At 41.4% G+C, this 20,217-nt stretch overlaps 1 protein-coding gene across 25 annotated transcripts in view; it reads left to right on the top strand.

Annotated features, from left to right (window-relative positions):
* ALPK1 (alpha kinase 1) overlaps window positions 1–16,368 on the top strand; it is a 117,756-nt gene extending 101,388 nt beyond the window's left edge. For 23 of the 25 annotated variants that reach the window (XM_061164181.1, XM_061164196.1, XM_061164189.1 and 20 more), the window contains 8 exons: window positions 889–965; window positions 3,151–3,246; window positions 4,829–4,933; window positions 5,889–8,013; window positions 10,169–10,322; window positions 13,674–13,836; window positions 14,205–14,391; window positions 15,723–16,368. In XM_061164181.1, the coding sequence (XP_061020164.1) occupies window positions 889–965; window positions 3,151–3,246; window positions 4,829–4,933; window positions 5,889–8,013; window positions 10,169–10,322; window positions 13,674–13,836; window positions 14,205–14,391; window positions 15,723–15,922 (3,107 nt within the window). In that variant the 3' untranslated portion in view covers window positions 15,923–16,368. The other 2 variants (XM_061164202.1, XM_061164200.1) reach the window with 2 other exon arrangements.
* The last annotated feature ends 3,849 nt before the right edge of the window (window positions 16,369–20,217 follow it).

Genomic DNA, 20,217 nt, shown 5'->3' with positions numbered 1-20,217 from the left:
TCATCAAAAAGAGACTGACACTTAAGATGCCAGGAATATTATGAGCATTAACAAAACAAAATAGTTTTCTGGTGAGTTTTATTAAAGAAACTCACGTTTCTATATTGTGACTTTTCTTGGTACTATTTCTGGCATCTGGCTGTCATTTCAGCAGGACTCCATGTGATAAGTGACTCTCTTATTCTAAACCTATGCTGACAACTGGGCTTCCCAGATGGCGCTAGTGGTAAAGAATCCACCTGCCAATGCGGGAGATGCAAGAGACACGAGTTCAGTCTCTGGGTCAGGAAGATCCCTGGAGTAGGGAATGGCAACCCACTGCAGTATTCTTGCCTGTAAAATCCCATGGACAGAGGAGCCTGACAGGCCACATACTGTCCATGGGGCTGCAAAGAGTCAGACATGACTGCATGCATACACACACCATGATAACTTACCTGTTTGTTCCTCGGAGGGCATTTCTGAGTTTTACTAGCAAAGCTTAGAGGGACCTTAACTGTATTTTAAAATGCAAACTAATGTATTTGAAATTTTTAAATAGAAGATGGTAATTGTTATCTTGAAAATAATGGAGATAATCATTTATATATTAATATATTTCATATGCACACATGTGATATGTAATATTTCTTACTGTTTCCCTGTGAACAGGAGAAATTAATTATCTGTATTAAACCAACGAGAAAAGCAGATTGTTGTTTTTCTAGCAGGTTGCTATCTGCTCATTGCTGTCAATCTCGTCTAGTTGTAAATTTTCTTACAAAATGCAAAATCATCTTTCTGTGTTAGTTTTTAAAAGTATTTTCTAAAAGAAAAAATAATAAATAAAAGTATTTTCTGACACAAGAGCAGAGATACTAGCAGTTTGTCCTATCTCCTTCTTTGCAGGGATGTGGTATGAAGCCGCAGAATTAATATGGGCCTCAATCACGGGATACCTGACACTTCCTCAGCCAGATAAAAAGGTTATTTGTCTCCTGTTTATTTTCTCATTTTCTATATTTGCCTTTGGAAAGTTATCACCTTATGGCACAATCGAGTTTATCATTTATCAATTTTATTGGTTATATTTTTGTTGATTCTTCTACTTTATTGACTATGCCAAATCCTTTGACTGTGTGGATCACAGCAAACTGTGGGAAATTCTTCAAGAGATGGGAATACCAGACCACCTGACTGCCTCCTGAGAAATCTGTTTGCAGGTCAAGAAGCAACAGTTAGAACTGGACATGGGACAACAGACTGGTTCCAAATTGGGAGAGGAGTATGTCAAGGCTGTAGGTTGTCACCCTGCTTATTTAACTTATATGCAGAGTACATCATGAGAAATGCTGGACTGTGTGAAGCACATGCTGGAATCAAGATTGCCGGGAGAAATCAAAACCTCAGATATGCAGATGACACCACCCTTATGGCAGAAAGCGAAGGAGAACTAAAGAGCCTCTGGATGAAAGTGAAAGAGGAGAGTGAAAAATTGTTTTAAAGCTCAACATTCAGAAGACGAAGATCATGGCATCTTGTCCCATCACTTCATGGCAAATAGGTGGGGAAACAGTGGAAACAGTGACAGACTTTATCTTCTTGGACTCCAAAATCACTGCAGATGGTGATTGCAGCCATGAAATTAAAAGACGCTTACTCCTTGGAAGGAAAGTTATGACCAACCTAGACAGCGTGTTATAAAGCAGAGACATTACTTTGCCAACAAAGGTCCATCTAGTCAAAGCTATGGTTTTTCCAGTAGTCATGTATGGATGTGAGAGTTGGACTATAAAGAAAGCTGAGTGCCGAAGAATTGATGCTTTTGAACTGTGGTGTTGGAGAAGACTCTTGAGAGTCCCTTGGACTGCAAGGAGATCCAACCAGTCCGTCCTAAAGGAAATCAGTCCTGACTATTCTTTGGAAGGACTGATGCTGAAGCTGAAACTCCAATACTTTGACCACCTCATGTGAAGAGTTGACTCATTGGAAAAGACCCTGATGCTGAGAAAGACTGAAGGCAGGAGGAGAAGAGGACGACAGAGGATGAGATGGTTGGATGGCATCACTGACTCAATGGACATGAGTTTGAGTAGACTCTGAGAATTGGTGATAGACAGGGAAGCCTGGTATGCTGCAGTCCATGGGGTCGCAAAGAGTCAGGCATGACTAGTGACTGAGCTAAACTGAACTGAACATGGAAATAGGACCAGGATGGACTTCCCTGGTGGCGCAGTGGTAAAGAATCCACTTGCCAATGCAGGAAACTCAGGTTCAATCCCTAGGTTGGAAAGATCCCCTGAAGAAGAAAATTCAGCCCTCTCCAGTATTCTTGACTGGGAAACCCCATGGACAGAGTAGCCTGGTGGGCTACAGTTTATGGGGTCACAAAGAGTCAGACATGACTGAGCATGAGCATGAATGAAAGAACAATAGGACCAGAAACATTTAAAAGCTCCCTCTCTGTCCTGCTCATCCTTACTCACAACTAGACTCCTGGCCTGCATTTAGTGTTTCTCTATATATTTGCAACTATCTGTTTGTATATTTATTTCTACTTATTCATTTATTTCTACTGGTATTGATTTTATTATATATTTAGCCTTTACCTCATTGCATAACAAAGTTGGGATGGCTCAGTTGCATTCTGTAAAATCATTCTCCTTTGGTTAAGTGGGGAAAGACCTCAGTCGTTTACATAGCATCTTTATTTGAGAAATTGAGAAGCACCATTAGCTTTCCTTGGTGTACTCATCCTCTGTGACTCTGTGAGAATATTCTCCTCATTAACTGAAGCTTTGGGTTACACATTTCCCTGAACTGTGTCAGCAACACTGCTGCCTACAATCCTTTTAACAACACAAATGGAGTTGGGGGTGGGGACTCTTGCTTGGGTCAGTTCTTTATACCTAGCATTGTGGACAAGTTCATGTTGACGATTGATCAAAGCCCTGCTAAGAAATAGCTGAGTTTACATTATGCCCATGTCCTCAGGATATGATAGTCTTTCAAACCCAGTGACATCCAGTTGAGAAGTATCTTCAGAGTCATAATAACAAATGATAATAATAAACAATGGTTCATATGGAGAGCCAGTCGTTGACTTTGGGACTTGAGAGCAAGAATTGACTGTAAGTTCCTCATCTGTGTTTTGTTTGTATTTCCTTACAGGGCATTTCCACGTCACTAGGTATATTGGCAGACATCTTCATCTCCATGAGCAAGAAAGATTATGAAAAGTTTAAAAGCAATCCTGACATTAACCTGGTAATCATTACTTGGCAATACTACGGTGCAGAGCGTGATCACCTCCAAAACTGTCAGTGTTATTCTTGGCTAGTTCTCTCTTCAGGAGTCAGGGAGCACAGTATCTCCCCTCTTCGACTAATGTGAACAAGCCTGAGGAACAGCTCCTATGTTGTCCCATTTGACTTTATTACCCCAGCACCTAGCACAGCACCAGACCTACAGAGGGTACTGGGGGAAAAAAGACTTGATGAATGAATGAATGAAAGAAATCAAAGTGATAAATGCTTTGAACCCCATGATTTCCTTTCAGATTATCCCGAAATTCAGTTTCCACACTTGGACTCTCTCAATGACAAAGTAAGAGAGTAATAACTTTAAGACTTTAATTACAGTCTGTCCAAATCACATCAGTTGCTTGTCCAGGCTTCTATCTGTAATAATAATGATTATGAATGTTTGTTTATTGCTTTATAGCTCAAAAAGTGTGTTTACATATGTATGTGATCCACACACACCACATCTACCTAGGCATAAGTTAGAGCAGAATGTGTCACTCCCATTTTAGAGGAAAGTAAACTGAGGTCTAGAGAAACTAGGTGACCTCTGCAACCTGCATAGTCAGTAAGAAAGAGAACTGGGAGCAGAAACCAGATCTCTAACCCGTTCAGAGCATTGCACAGACGTTGACTCTTCTCCTGCACTGCACTCAAATTGACATTTTTAATCGTGTCATCAACATTGCCTTTTTTCAAATACCAAAACAACAGTAGTAACTGTACTCAGTACTAATCAGTATAGCATAAGAACCTATATAGCTTGCTGCTTGTTCTCTGAAGCTTAGCAAAATGTTGCTTTTGCTATCAGACAGACCAAAACACAGGAAAGGGGTTATGTTCCTTGTTCAGTGAAGTTCTCTGAGGATTGTTTAAAATTGCATACTGCCCTTCCGCCTTGGACCTCCTTGACCTCTTCTTGCTGTATTTTTCTCTGGAACATTTATTGCCATCTCAAATATTACACATTTTACTTATTTTGTATACTGATTGATCCCCTTCCCTTGATAGAAAATAAGCTCATTGCAGGCTCACTGTCTCCTCTCTCCTTCATGACTAGAACAGTGCTTGGCACAATACATATTTCTGGAATAAATGAATGAATCTTAATTGCTATGAAATTGTACGTTAAAGGCTTCTTTGCCAAGAACAATGCATAAAGCATTAGTGAATCTGACTGTGAAACGCTCACAGTTCTGTGAACAGAGAGCTGCATGATCCTCTGAAGAAACTTGTCTGAATTACTTTGCGTGGGTAGGCACTGTGAATGTTGGCACGTGTGAGGCTCTCTCTGTGGTATGAGTTGGAGATGGATGGTGTGTGGGTGTGGGGGAAAGGATGGTCAATGCCCTGGGGTCTTTACCCACTTACTCTTTCTTGGCACTGTTCTGAAATGAGTGTGATGAGGCACAGGGCACCCCTCAAAACCTTGAAAGAAAAGCAAAGGAATTTTATAGCCTGTCTTTTGCTAGTGGGTAAATCATTGTCAGCAGTACACTTGGCCTCTTGTTTTCTCACAGTACGCTTGGCCTCCTGTTCCCTTGCAGGGCCTGCTGAAGGAGTTTGACCACCACTTGCTGTCAGCCGCTGAAGCCTGCAAGCTGGCGGCTGCCTTCAGCCCCTACACGCCCCTCTTTGTGCTCACGGCTATGGTAAACAGGGCGTAGCCCTCCTTGCTCCTCTACCCAGAGACAGACATCACCAGGGGAGGGAAGAGTCTAACCCTAAGATAGGATTCGTGTGCATCATTAGATAATTGTGAGCAGACTTCATGTATGTAGAGGTCATATCAGTCAGAGTAGTGACATCCTGCTGATGGGGAGCTAAGTTACTGCAGCCCGAGGATATGATGTTATCTGCTGTAGAACAAGGGCTCCCACGCATGTCTGCTGCTGCTAAGTCGCTTCAGTCGTGTCCGACTCTGTGCGACCCCATAGACTGCAGCCCACCAGGCTCCCCCGTCCCTGGGATTCTCCAGGCAAGAACACTGGAGTGGGTTGCCATTTCCTTCTCCAGTGCATGAAAGTGAAAAGTGAAAGTGAAGTCGCTCAGTCGTGCCCTTTCAAAATACATATTCTTTGGGTCTACCCTAAATCCACTAAATGTAAAGGCCTGGTATTCTTACCTAGAAATCATTCATTATGGAATACCTCCCAGGTGATTCAAATACCCAGAGGGATTTGGAAGCCACAAGTCTATTGTTTTGACCATCAATAAACAAATTATGTGTTTGTATATAACAAAATTATTACATCCATGTCCCATGTTTAGACTCTGTTTGCTAAAACTAACATTAGCAACAGTGACAGCAATTTTATCATCTTTGATCAAAAGTATCAGGGCTACAGTAGGATGGAAGCTAAAGCTAATTTCTTACCCCTTCGTGCCAACCAATCACATGTGTCCTAGTCCTATCCCCTGAGGCATCAAAAAGATCACAGGTCCTTGACTCAATGTTTATGTATTTTTATTAGAATATCCATGGCACACGTTTTTTTAAAAAAAGAAAAAACTATTTCTGATGACTGCCCTCCAGGAATGAAAACTTTCCGATTCACTTCCAGTTTCTAATTCAGTGTCTGATTTTGTATCTGATGTTTTCCTCAGAATATTCGTGGCACTTGCCTGTTGTCATATAGTAGTTCTAAGGACTGTCCTCCAGGAATGAAAAACTCATATCTATGTGAAGCCAAAGAAGCCTTTGAAATTGGCCTCCTCGCCAAGAAACGTGATGAACCAGTTACTGGAAAACAGGAGCTCCATAGTTTTCTTAAAGCTGCTTTTGGTCTCACCACTGTGCACCAAAGACTCTATGGGGAGATGGAGACTGTCCAAACAGCAAGTCAGCTCTGTAGCGAAGCTATGGGAAAGTTGTATACTTTCAGCAATTCCTCCGGAAGTCGGGAGAGAGAAGCTCTCTCTCAGGAAATCATGTCTGTTATCACCCGGGTGAAGGAACAGTTACAAGTTCAAAGCTTCTCAAATTTAGATGACAAGTCTTACGTTCCCGAGGGATTCAAGTGTGGGTTAGAGAAGCCCATCTTACATGGGCAAGTGGATTTCCAAAAAATCCTTGAAGCCTATTCACAGCACCACACTTCAGTGTGTGAAATATTTGAAAGCACTTGTGGAAACAACAAAAATAAACAGAAAGGTATGAAAACAGGAGTCTGTATCACTGATCTAAAAACAGAAACAAAAAACATAGATACCGTGAGTGCCACTGAGGACAGACCACATTTTGAAAAAGGCATAGTAATATCTTCCTCCCGAATTGCAATGAACAGTCAGGAGAAACTCAGGAGGGTGGGGAGGAGAAACTGGGCCGGTTCTGATGCATTTCGAGTCTCCGTGGATGAAGATGTGGAGACCGAAGCTGAGTCAACAGACCACAGTAGTGGTGGGGGAGCTGTTCTGAACAAGTCTCTGAGTGACAGCCAGAGCTCCAGTTCTTGGAGCAAGTTATCAGGGTACATATCTTCTACAAGCTGGGAGGAAGTGAATTATCATGTTGATGATATGTCCGCTGGAAAAGAGCTTAGCAAGGAAGAGCATCTTGTGGACACTCAGTGTTCTACTGCCCTGTCAGACGAGCAGGAGGTGAATGGGGCCAGCAGAGCTGAGCATCCACTGTCTTCAGAGCTTCATGGTCTCTCTCTCCAGGTGTCCAAGGATGACAGTTTAGAGTCTTCTCAATGTCAGCTGCACAAGTCCATGCCCTTGGCAACCTTCCCACCTCATAACACAACAGACATTTCACTGGCCTTTGGTGGAGGGTGGTTTAAAGAAGGTAGGCAGGAAGTTGGAAATGTGGGGTCCAGAAATACTTCTGCTCATTCCAGACCCTCATTTTGTTCTGTTTCTTGGACTTCTGATTCTGGTTGGCCTAAGAACATGGCCACATATCCTTCCATCCAAGAAGAAGAAACCTTTGAAACAATTGATGAGTTTCGAGAAATCAACGGTGACGCCAAGCACGGGGATGAAGAAAAGAAGAGAGAAGAAATCAAAGGAGGCACAGGTCCTGCATTTAAAGATAGCCCCTGCTGGGTTGACCCAGAAGGAAAAATAGCAGAAAGAGCAGAAGATGTTCCTGTAGACTTCCACTCAGTCGTGGACGAGTCTCTGGACAAAAGTTCCACGGTAGCGTGTAACTCTTTCACTCCTCATTGGCTTGTTCAAAACCCTAACTCGGGAAAAAATGGTCACTCAGTCAAAGAGCAGGGCATTGACCCTGATGCCTCCACGGTGGATGAGGAGAGCCCGCTGCTGGGCACTGCAGATGTTCACACCACGAGTACACGTGGCTGCCCTAGACCGTGCACTTGGAAGCAGCCACACATTCAGGGAGCCCAGATCCCGAATTCCTCAGTAAGCAGTAAGCCTTCCAGCCCTGTCCTCAGCGAGGACTGCACTACCACGGAGGAAGCAAATGAGCCTGGAAACCTGCTCAACTGCAGCCAGAACTCCAGCTTGTCCTCACCTCGGTGGCTGAAATCACCAGCAATCTCCAGTGGTTCTTCTGATGGAGAAAATCCATGGTCTTTTCTGAATTCCAGTGGAAGTTCTTTTGTTTCATTGCCAGGAATGACAAAGCAGGCGATCCTTGAGGCCCGCACCCTGCAGCCTGATGACTTTGAAAAACTCTTGGCAGGAGTGAGGCATGATTGGCTGTTCCAGAGGCTGGAGCATACAGGCGTTTTTAAATCCAGCCAACTCCACGGAGCACATAGTAAGTACACCCTTTCAGGAAGCGTCTCTGCTTGTTGAGGGCCCTCTGAAGTTTCTGTTCTGTGGATCACTTAAAGCTCATGAAAGATATAGACACCTGTGGTGCTTTGTGAGTATACAGAGAAAGATGTAGTTCAGGGGCCTCTTCTCTCTGTGTTTGATGGACTCTAAAGGTTGCAAAGAATAGAGACTCACTCAGGCTGCCTCATACATTGGAGATGTGCTACATAGGCAGTAAGGGAGGATCTTACAGAACGTGGGAGCAGTCATCAGTCAGGTTTGAAACAGCTCTGGATGCCATATACACTCATTGATCATATATACTCCATTGATCCTCATTGCCACAGCTGGTTTTTCTCTGTTTCCCATTCAAAACCCCGGGGGGTGGAGTTTGACCTAGTTACACAGCGTCCTTCTAGCAGGCATGTCCGCACCTATGCTGAGCGGTTTCTTGCCAGGCGCTGCTTTGATCGTGTGCGTTTAGCAGCTGCTTCCGGCCTCAGGAACAGCACAGGGAAGCCTGAGCCGGGGCCTCCCAGCAGTGTGGCTAACCCAGCTTAGAAGTGGTGGAGAAGCTGGGGAGAACACCAAAGAAGGTTCTTCTCGTAGCCCAGAGGATCACATTATAATGTCCTCCAAGGTACTGAAGAATTATTTGAATGAGGAAAAAAAAACTATTGCAAAATGCCTTGCAGAGGAAACAAGCTATGTGGATTGGTAAGCACTGGATACTAAAGTAGTAGTTCTCAACACTGGTGCCACATGAGGATCTCCCAAGAGGCTTTTTCGCTCTTTAAAACTTCCAATCCCTCACCCCAGAGATTCCGGTCTCGTGAGTCTATGGTGTGGGTCCAGGCATCTGTATTTTTTAAGAGCTCCCTGGTGATTTTTGTATAAAGCCAATGTTAAGAACTTCTGCTTCAAAGTATTTCAGTGTTTTACCTGCCACCTTGAAGTCAGACTAGAAGATCAAGTTGTTGCCAAAAGAAGCAAAAGTTTCTAATAATAGGGTTTCCCTGCTTGCTGTGAGAGTCTGCAGTTTCAAAGTCCCATTTCTGAGAGTTAGGGAGCTGCTTTATTGTTTTGTCTGCGTGCCACTTTATGGGTGAAAAAGCACATGGGAGGAAGCGAGCCCCAAAGCTGAAGAAACTGGACAAGTTATGCATCTGCTCCTTGATTCTTGCCTTAGTTCACTGCCCTTTCTACATGTGTGGACATGCAGTTCACCTTCATTCCCTTCCCCAGCTTCTCTGATTGAGTCACCCAACCCTGAGCATCATCTCTCCACAACCTCAGTTGTCTCATTCCTCGCCATCCCCCATCCCAGACCTGTGGGCTTACTTCACTCTAAGTACTCTCTTCTCCCGAGTCTCCTCTTCATGTATTCATTACCACAACCTAGTCACTGGAGGTCCTTGTCCACTTTAACTTGGATCTCAAAAGGTTGCATTTCTTTCTTAGGATTCATGTTGGGTCTTCCCCTCAAAGAGATCCTTTCTTGCTCACACTGGCCTTCCTTTCTTTAAGGTGAAAATAACCCTTATTTTTTCCTCTTTATCTTTTTCTTTTTCAGTTGAGTTTTCATCTTTGTACAGTAGCTGTATTTTCTCAGTAATTCCTGGACTTTCCCAACTTAAAATATGTAAGAGAAAATTAGGTTGAACTTTCATATGTAATCTAGGATCCCTGGAGTTGCCAGGAACTTTTGGAGTAAACTTATTCAACTGACTTCTATCCATGTGAACTCACATAGGTAGCAGCCTCTTTTATTTGAGATTCCCAGATAATCAGAGGAAGGTGTATTCACATGTCACTTGTTCTAAGATGGTCTCTGGGCTTTTGCTGTTTGAAAAGCCCTTTTGTTTTTCATTACTTTCATACAGAAGCTCTGGCCTTGATACCTTGCCATCACAAACAAGAGATTTTGTGAATCAAAGGCAATTTTCATTGTAATTTCTCAAATTTTACCTTCTTATTGTACTTCACTAACTTTTTAGTAATAGTCATGGAACAGGATAAAATTTGAGAAAATATATTAAAAAGTTGAATATTTCAAATGAACACAGGTTGGTACCTGTGTTACAATTCATCTTATCCATGAATTACAAGATCTTTTTGAAAGATAAGGTCAATATTCATCTTATCTTTTATTCAAGGTGCTCTTTTGTTAAAATATTCCAAGAAATCTGAACTGTGGACAGCCCAAGAAACGGTTGCATATTTGGGGGACTACCTACATGTGGCGAAGAAAGGCAAACAAAGAAATGCATTTTGGGTACATCACCTTCATCAAGAGGAAACTCTGGGCAGGTATTGCTTAAAAACATATATAATAATGTATAACGGGCTGATTTGTCCCTTCTGTTAAGTAATTGTTTATGAGACTATAAAAGGGCTAGAAAAAGTGGCTAAATGTTTCCTAATTCAGCTCCTTTTCCTCTTCCTCATTAGCTAATTAATAACAGTTACCATAGATGGTTGGGTGGCATCACCGGTTCAACAGACATGAACTTGGGCAAACTGCAGGAGATGGTGAGGGACAGGGAGGCCTAGTGTGTTGTAGTCCGTGGAGTCACATGTAGTCCAAAAAGTCAGACATGACTTAGCAACTGAGCAACAACCACCATGGATAGAGAGCCCACACTATGTCAGCCGTTGGGCTGGATGTCTCATATACATGATTTTAAACCCCTTGGAGAACATTAACCCCATGGTACAGATAAGAAAAATAGAGTTTCTTGCCACATGACAAGTCAGAGAGTCTTGAACACTCTCATTGAAAATGCTGGCAAAAAAGGCTAGTTAAACCATGCAAGCCACACTTCTGATTAAATGAGTGAGCCTGGGAAAAAAGGCACAAAACTCCTCTGAGGCCAGAAACGAAACATATTCAGGGATGTAAATGAATGCTGAATCCTTAAGACACCTCTCTGTAGAGGTTTTGGGCAGGGGTGGGATGAGGGAGCAGCTAGTGACAAAAGTTACGCATGAAAGGGGACGGGCAGAGAGACGGCTGATATGAAGCATTGACTCAGGAATGGCTATATCCTCAAAAACAAACGAACAAAAAAGGTTAATTAAAAAAATGCCATGTCACTGAAGCAAATAACCTAGAAAGATTTTTTGCTTGGCCTTAATTCTTTTTTTTTTTTTTGGCCTTAATTCTTGATGACAACTTTAAGCAAGAACTTACCTGCAAATTAGTGATCACAGGTGGTCCTCGTTTGGTATAAGGCCTAATTTTATACCATATGTATATTTTAAAGAACCTATAGAGCAAGACTTTTAAAGTAGACCTTGCTCTTTTCCCAAATCTAAAAAAATGTAAGAAATAAATAGGAAGAGAAAAAAAGAGAGAAATTGGGAAATTCTTAAATAGTAGAAATACATTTCTTGAAAAGGATGTTGATGATAACAACAATAGTAAACATGTAAATTTCATGTGCCAGGCCCCTGTTTTAAGTAATTTATATACTAACTTAATCAATCCTCACAAAACCTGATGAGGTAGGTACTATTGTTATCCCATCTTACAGATGAGGGAGCTGAGACACAGAGATGTTAAGAAACCTCCCCAAGTTCGCACATCAAAGTGGTGGAGCCAGGTGATACAGGTATAATTGTGACCCCCCCTCACCCTAAATTCAGGTTGAAGTTGTAACCCTAAGTAACTTAGACTGTGATCTTATTTGGAAATAAAGTCACTGCAGATGTAATTAATTAAGATGAGATTAAACTGGAGTAGGGTAGGCCCAGAATCCACTACGACTGATATCCTTATAAAAAAGAGGAAATTTGGAGATAGACACACACAGGGAGAATGCATGTGAAAATTGTAGCTATATGGCCACCAAGCCAGAACTGTCTGGAAAAGTTGACAGTCTGGAAAAGCTCCTTCCCTTGCATCTTCAGAGGGAGCGTGACTCTGCTGACACCTTGACCTTGGACTTGTAGAGTCTAAAACTATGAGGAATCAATTTCTGTTGCTTAAGCCACCCAGTTTGTGGCACTTTGTTACAGCAATCTTAAGCAACAGGATACATGATAGGAGGATCTGAGATGGGATATAAAAGAGAGAAGAAGAGACATGGAAGATGGAGCAAGAGGGTCTAACATACATCTGATCAGAAAAAGACAACAGAGCAAATAGGAAAGAATTATTATTTTAATAAATCATTTCTGATAGTTTTCCAGAATTGCCCAAATATATTAATCTTCAAATACAGGAATCACAATGAATCCTGGATAGTATAAAAAGTGTTGTACATATATTAGGAAGTATTTGTAGAGATGAAGAAAGTATTTGTAGGATAGAAAGCAAGTATTTGTAGAGATGAAGTAATCACAGAAGGAACGGGGAGGGGAAGGCTTCTGACTCATCTGCTGACCTGTATAAGGTCATGTTGCTGTCAACGAAAGATCTGGTTCCAGAGTCCATGTGTTTTCCAGTACCCTGGCTGGTTTTCTTGACTTACCCACATCTGGTGAACTGCTACAACAAGTGAACACTTTCTCTTATAAGGAGAAAATAAATCGGTATCACCCCTGGGTCAATGTATTCATCAGGGTTCTCCAGAAACACAAAACCAATAAGATGTATATGTGTGTGTGTGTGTGTGTGTGTGTGTGTGCGCGCGTGTATGCTGTGCTGTACTTAGTCACTCAGTTGTGTCTGACTCTTTGTGACTCCATAGACGACAGCCAGGCTCCTCTGTCCATGGGGATTCTCCAGGCAAGAATACTGGAGTGGGTTGCCATACCCTCCTCCAGAGGATCTTCCCAACCCAGGGATTGAACCTAGGTCTCCCACATTTCAGGCAGTTTCTTTACCATCTGAACCACCAGGGAAGCCCAAGAATACTGGAGTGGGTAACCTATCCCTTCTCCAGCGGATCTTCACGACCCAGGAATCAAACCAGGGTCTCCCACATTGCAGGAGGATTCTTTCCCAGCTGAGCTACCAGGGAAGCCTGTGTGCATGTGTGTGTGTGTGTGTGTGTGTGTGTGTGTGCACGCGCACGCGTGCACAGAGATTTATTATTAGGACTTGACTCACATAATTATGGATGCTCTCAAGTTTCAGCATCTACTGCTGACTGGATATTCAGGAGAGCTGACGATATAAACTTCCAACCCAAAGACCAGCGGGATTGAGACCCAGGAGGAGATGATGTTTCAGTTCAAGTCCAAGAGCAGGAAAAGACCGGTGTCCCGGGTCAGAGGCAGTCAGCAAGAAGAATTCTCTCTTTCTTGAAATAAGCTCAGCCTTCTGTTCCATTTGGCCCTTCAGTTGATCGGATGAGGCTCCCCCACACTAGGGAGGGTAGTCTTCATTACTCAGTCTATTGATGTAAATGTTAGACTCATCCAAAATACCCTCACAGAAACACTCTGAATAGTGTTTGACCCAATATTTGGGCACCCTGTGGTCAAATCGAGATGACACATGAACTTAACCATCAGGCAGCTAGTATGAATTGTGTTCCATTGTTCAGCGTGCTCTTACAAAATTATCTGAGTCATGAGATAAGATAATATTAACTAAGACAGAGAAAAAGTAACATCTCTCAAGCATTTTTGCATCTCTCTCTTAGTCTCTTCTCTCTTACTCTAGAGTAGGATCACTTTGCATTTCTTGCTGTGGCTTTTCTGCACTCACAGATATGTTGGGAAAGAATATAAGGAGCAAAAGGGGCTCTGGCACCACTTCAGTGACGTGGAGAGGCAGATGACCGCACAACACTACGTGACCGCATTTAACAAGAGACTTTACGAGCAGAAGATTCATACGCAGATATTCTACATACCATCCTCAGTATTGCTGGTAAGATTAAAGAAATCAGGGGTATGATTAAACACATCTAGAAATATATTTTGAGGCTTCCCAGGTGGCACAGTGGTAAAGAATCCGCCTGCCAATGCAGGAGACTTGGGTTCGATCCCTGGGTCGGGAAGATCCCCCGGAGAAGGAAATGGCAACCCACTCCAGTATTCTTCCCTGGAGAATCCCATGGACAGAGGAGCCTGGTGGGCTACAGTCCACAGGGTCGCAAAAGAGCTGGACATGACTTAGTGACTGAACAACCACAGTGCTCCTAAGTGGCGAAGCCTGAGTTCAAAGGCTGAGATCTGCTGACCTCAAAACCCATGGCTTTCACCATTGTTATACTGTCTCCTGTTTCTATTTTTCAGATTTTAGAAGGCAAGACAATAAAAGGATGTGTCAGTGTGGAACCTTACATGCTAGGGGAATTTGTAAAATTATCAAATAACACAAAAGTGGTGAAAACAGAATACAAAGCCACAGAATACGGCTTGGCTTATGGCCACTTTTCTTATGAATTTTCCAATCATAGAGATGTTGTAGTTGATTTACAAGGTATGTGAAACTGGGAGTTATTTTTTATTTTAGTATTATTTATATGTAAATGTGAGATTTTATAACTAGCTTTGCTAGTCATTATTTTAATAGGTTGTTTAGTGCACAGGCTACTATTTGGAATGAATCAGTCTTGCTGTATATACTAAATGATGCATGGGAAATTTTTTCTAAAGCTTCTACAAGTGTCTAAGGGTGTCAGATGATCAGTGAGAAGATCTGGCTCACATTTTGTTGAGCTTATTTCTAGAGCAAATCCATAACAGTTTTCTTTTTTAATTTTACTCAGGTGGATTTCGGTGATGTAGGTTTCTTATGATTGTGTGTTTTAGTATGTCAAAGTCTTCCCACACTTTCTTTGCTCTAGCCCTTTACCTTCACTACAGGTGTGATATTGGGTTTCATAACTGGGATCATTATGGAACAGCAAGCTGTATACCTGAATCTAACTTCCTTTAAAATCTGCATTAATATGTAAATTTTGTTTCAGTTTGGTATTTTATCTAACAGAATTATTAGCCATCATTCTGTACTTTATTGAAGTGATGAATGAGTCTTGTTATGATTATTTCTAATAATAATCCTCCAAGATTTTTTCTATCCCCTATCCATCGCATTTACCATCACTCTGTGTTATATATTTTGCTTACTTATATCATTGATTGATCTTCACAAGAATGTGACACCAAGTACAGAGATTTTTTTACTACCTTGTTCACAAAACACAATAGTGTTTTGCACAGTGTGTACACTCAATAAAGATTTGTTAAATGAACAGAGGAATGTATGAATTAATGAGTAAGGCATTAAAGAAACTTCTGAATCATAAAACAAAAAATATTCAATGGGATTTAATAATTACTCTAAGTGTGTGCTACCGCTAATTCCTTGAAAACTGGTTGTCTGGGCATGTCATATTTGACAAATTTAATTACCCAATATTAAATTCTTCTTAGACCAATAATTGGAATATGCAACACCAGATCCCTTAGCAGAAATTTATTAATCATCAACCATAGGGCTTCCCTTGTAGCTCAGCTGGTAAAGAATCTGCCTGCAATGTGGGAGACCTGGGTTCAATTCCTGGATTGGGAAGATCCCCTGGAGAAGGGAAAGGCTACCCACCCCAGTATTCTGGCCTGGAGAATTCCATGGACTATATATAGCCTGTGGGGTCACACAGCGTTGGACACAACTGAACGATTTTCACACAATAGGATGACCAAGTTACAAAATGGCTATTTCACTATATGTACATTATATTTTTTCTGAAGCACTTTGCTAAAATGTATAGAGGATTTAATTCTCAGACATATTTACTTCTTTTTTAGGTTGGGTGACTGGGAATGGAAAAGGGCTCATCTACCTCACAGATCCCCAGATTCACTCTGTTGGTCAGAAAGACGTCACTACCAATTTTGGAGAGAAAGGAATTTTTTACTTCTTTAATAACCAGCATGTGGAATGTAACGAAATATGCCGTCGTCTTTCTTTGACAAGACCTTCAATTGAGAAACCAAGTAATTCATAGACTGTCTGGAGTGGTAGTGACCACTCAATGCTGCTCACCAATGCTGGGCTCTCCTCTCCTTCCAGGCACACAAATTATGGCCCAGCCTGGTCCTTGGGTTCAGGTGGGGCCATGGGACTGGTTCTAGGCAATAAATTTTGAGAGGAATTGAAGAGTATCTTCTTCAGGCCTATATTCAATTGCCAGTGCAACACTTACAGAGTCTCTTTCCCTCTGCACAATTGCCAAGAATGTATCAGAAGTCCCACAATGAGAAAAACATAGGAAAGAGCTCCAGCTGACCACAATGAACATGAAGCACATCTGAGAAATAAGCTTTTCTAGCTGAAGCCATCGAGATTTGGAGACTTTAGTCACTATCCATCAAGACTGATTCTTTTAGCGTTTTTCTTATTGACTTAGGAATTCTTTATAGACAATATATTAAAGAATTCAGGCCTTTGTGATATGCATTCCAATTTTTTTGTCTTTTGACTTTGTAAGAAACTTTTTTTCCATGCAGAATTTCTTTTAGACAGGTGAATTCATCAGTCTTTTATTTTATGGTTTCTAGGTTATATGTCATTCATAGAGCTTCCCTCCTCAAGTTTTGTTATTGTTTTTTCTCTTTTTTTAAAATATTTATTTATTTTTAATTGATTGCTAATTGCTTTGCAACATTGGTTTGATTTCTGTCATACATCAACACAAATTAACCATAGGTGTACATATGTCCCCTCCCTCTTGAGTCTCCCTCCCACCTCCTGCCATCTCCACCCTGTCTGGGTTATTACAGAGCCCCAGTTTGAGTTCTGTGAGTCATACAACAAATTCCTAGTGGCTACCTATTTACGTATGTTAGTATATATGCATCCAGGCTACTCTCTCCATTTTTCTCACCCTCTCCAGCTTCTCCCGCACTCTTGTCCATAAGTCTGTTCTCCATGTCTGGGATTTTGTTATTTTTAACCCTTCATATTTTCTTCTAGCACATTTACATTTGCAGGAGGTGTGAGGGAAGATGGCCACCACAGTCCGCCCTTGCACCACACAGATGTGCTGCTTCATACAGGTTTGGAGAGCAGTGCTTCCACGATCTTGCTGAAGTTTACAAAAGAGGTTGGTGAGATAATCCCTCATTGTACTTAGTCTTTGGGACTGCAGCTGGTACACACTCTCTCCTTCCTCCATTATTCATTCTAAATTTCTCTTAACTATTACTTCAACAGATCTTAGTGCATTATCTAGTGATGTGACTCAGACCTGCATACATGAGCGTTCTGAGTTCTGAATTCTAGATGGTTGCACCTTTCTCAGTTTGAGGTTACTGCACATGTCTGTCTACACTTGCAGCTAGAGCTGGTGCGAGCCACCCCGTTCTCTTGCTGTGAACACAGGTGGCGGACACCTCCAGCCTGCTCCCCATCCGATCCACCACTGTGGGCCCTCAGCCAATGACCGAGTGAAACATGGACGCTAGGCTCAAAGTGCTTCTGACAGGGGGTGGCACAGAATCTTCCCATGGCCAGACCAGAACTTTCTCAGAACTCTGCTGTAATCTCTGCTGTGACCTCCCTTCTGTTCGCCCTCCCCTTTCACAGGGCCAGACCTCCATCATGGTCTCCCTGCATACTCCTGTTCTCTCTCATTTACACTTTACAGTCATTTCTCTCAATAAGTACCTCATATGTCTCACATTCCTTCTCAGCATTTGCTTCTTGAAAAACCCAAACTTAACTTTATTAAAGAAAATTTTTAAAATTTATCCTATTAACAAAATAATAGGGAAAATTCATCATTTCAAAGGTGAATGAAAAAATTATTTAATAACATTGAAAATCAATTTATGGTTAAAAAAAGCTCTTTGCAAATTAGACATAAAGAAAAACTTCCTGAATCTGAAAAAAGGTATTTTAACTTTCCTTTTGAACAGCAATATCATAATTAATAGTGAAACACTTAAAAGTTTTCATTTGAGAATGGGAACAAGCAAATGTGCTTACTATCCCAAACCTATCCACATCTGGAAAAATCAGAATATATATGTATACATATATATATAGTCTCCACCCCTGATTCCTGGCACAGAGCTCTTAAATCCCTTGGAATTTCCTGATAGGCAGGTCTCTTGTTATAATGAGGTGACTCTATACCTCTATAATAAATCAATAATAAAATAACTTTTTGGGGACAATTAGGGATTTTTTAGTTTGTGTTGAGTGTTAGATAAAAATTAATGAAGTGGCGTATTTTAAAAATACAAAAGCCAAAGAGAAGTGGAGAAATGAAAGAAGCTTGGCTCTTTCTTGATAGTGTTGAAGCCAAGTAGAAGGGTATATAAGGATTCATTACACTAATCTTTCCCCTTTTATATACATTTTTAAATATCCACAAAATTTTTTTAAAATGTGAGATCGCATAAAGGAAAAACTATCAAGAAAAATCCGATATATGTTGGACTGAGTAATTCTACTTCTACAAACCTCTAATGAGGAAATAAACAGAAATATGAACAAATGATTATACAAGTGTGTCTGTCATAACTTTGCTTATGATAGTAAAAAGCAAACAATTTTTCAACAGCAGAGAAATAGTTTTATATATTTAATTTATCCATATTAGTATTATTCATTCATTTAAATTGTCTATTTTTTAAATATTTAATTACACACAAACTTTGAAGTAAAAAAGCAATCTCTAAAACAGCATTATAGTATTGATCATAATTTCGGTATATATATGTATGCAAATAGGAAAAATAATATATGTATAATACATGGAAATCTTCATTGTGTTTTTCCCTAGCTAGTGAGTTTGTGGTAGGGAATTTTATTTTCTTCTTTATCATCTATTTTTTCCAAGCTTTCTGCAATAAGCATGTATTACTTATACCAAAAAAATAGTATTTAATGAGAAATTCAAATGATTCTCTTTTTCAGTAGAAAATCCACATTATCGGACGATCATATGGTGCTTTCTCCTTTAGCCCACTGCTACTCCCAGTCCTGTAATACACTCTAGGAACACCGAATTGCTTATCACGTCAGTTTGTAATCCAGCCTGCGTCCTTCTACCCCAGCATGAAGATGCTTCGTAACTTGAAAAGTGTTTTCATGTTTTTCTTATACTGACGGGGACAATTCCCCCCTGTATCTTCTCATCCTTGAATACTCACCTCAACCGACACCTCCTTCAGAAAATCCTCCCTGATATCCATCATCCTCATTCACTCCCTTTCCACAAGCTCGGAAACTTACCCCTCCTTTGACCTCCCCAAATAGCTATACAAGTATCACTGCACAGGCCCAGTTATCATGGAAGCTAATACACTCTTGTGTCATATTACCTACATTATAGGAGAATTATAATTATCTGTTGTATTATTCATGTTTTACTACATGACACGTTACCCCAAAACTTAGAGGCTAATAACCGCATTTATCTGCCATCTCAAAGTTACTCAAGATGAAAAATTGGCGAGTGGCCCTGCTGAGTAGTGCTGGCTCAAAACCTCTCCTGAGGACTGCTCTCGGATGTCAGTGGGACCGCAGTCACCTGAAAGTATGACTTCGACCAGAGCGTCTGCTTCCAGGCCCTCTCATGGGACTCTTGGCGGGACGCCTCTTCCCTGATGGCCGGTGGCCAGAGGCCTTAGCTCTTCACCACACGGGCCTGTCCGTATGACAACATGGCAGCTGGCTCAAGCCCGGGCAAAAAGTCCAAGGGTGAGAGAAGCTGAACTCACAAGGTCTTCTATAACCTCGCTTCAGAAGTGACAGACCATCGCTGTCATAACCTATTAGCCACACAGACCAACCCCGGTGCCGTGTGGGAGGTCAAAGGGCGTGGCCAGCCAGAGGCAGGAATCGCTTGGAGGCCAGCTCGAAGGTGACTCTGTCTCACTGGCCTAAACTGAGTCTTGGGCCCCTTTGTATCCCCCACCGCACACGGGTATTATACAGTCTGCTTAACAGTTGATGGTTCATTTTTGTTTAAATCAGTGAGTAAATCAATGAGACATCAGTGGCAATTCTATGTATTTTCTGTGCTCAATAAGTGCTTACTAGATAACTACCTCTTGCTACAATAGGGCAAGAGGCAACAATAACCTATGTCTTAATTATAGAAGGAAAGAATCTCTGAGAGCTCCAGCTTTCAGAAAGCCATTCTCCAATAAGGTGAGTTGTAGGTAGGTAAGTTGATGAACACTAAGATGGGGAAAGTTGGAAGGAAAGAAAGGCAAAATTCCCTCCAATCCTACCTCTCTGTTTATAAGGAAAATTATTTTGCTTCATTCTGTTTACCTTTTTCTAATT

The sequence above is a fragment of the Dama dama genome, chromosome 17 (assembly GCF_033118175.1).
Source record: "Dama dama isolate Ldn47 chromosome 17, ASM3311817v1, whole genome shotgun sequence".
In the NCBI taxonomy this organism is placed as follows: domain Eukaryota; kingdom Metazoa; phylum Chordata; class Mammalia; order Artiodactyla; family Cervidae; genus Dama; species Dama dama.
The sequence above is the reverse complement of the archived record's forward strand: the minus strand, read 5'-3'. Positions and strand labels throughout refer to the sequence as shown.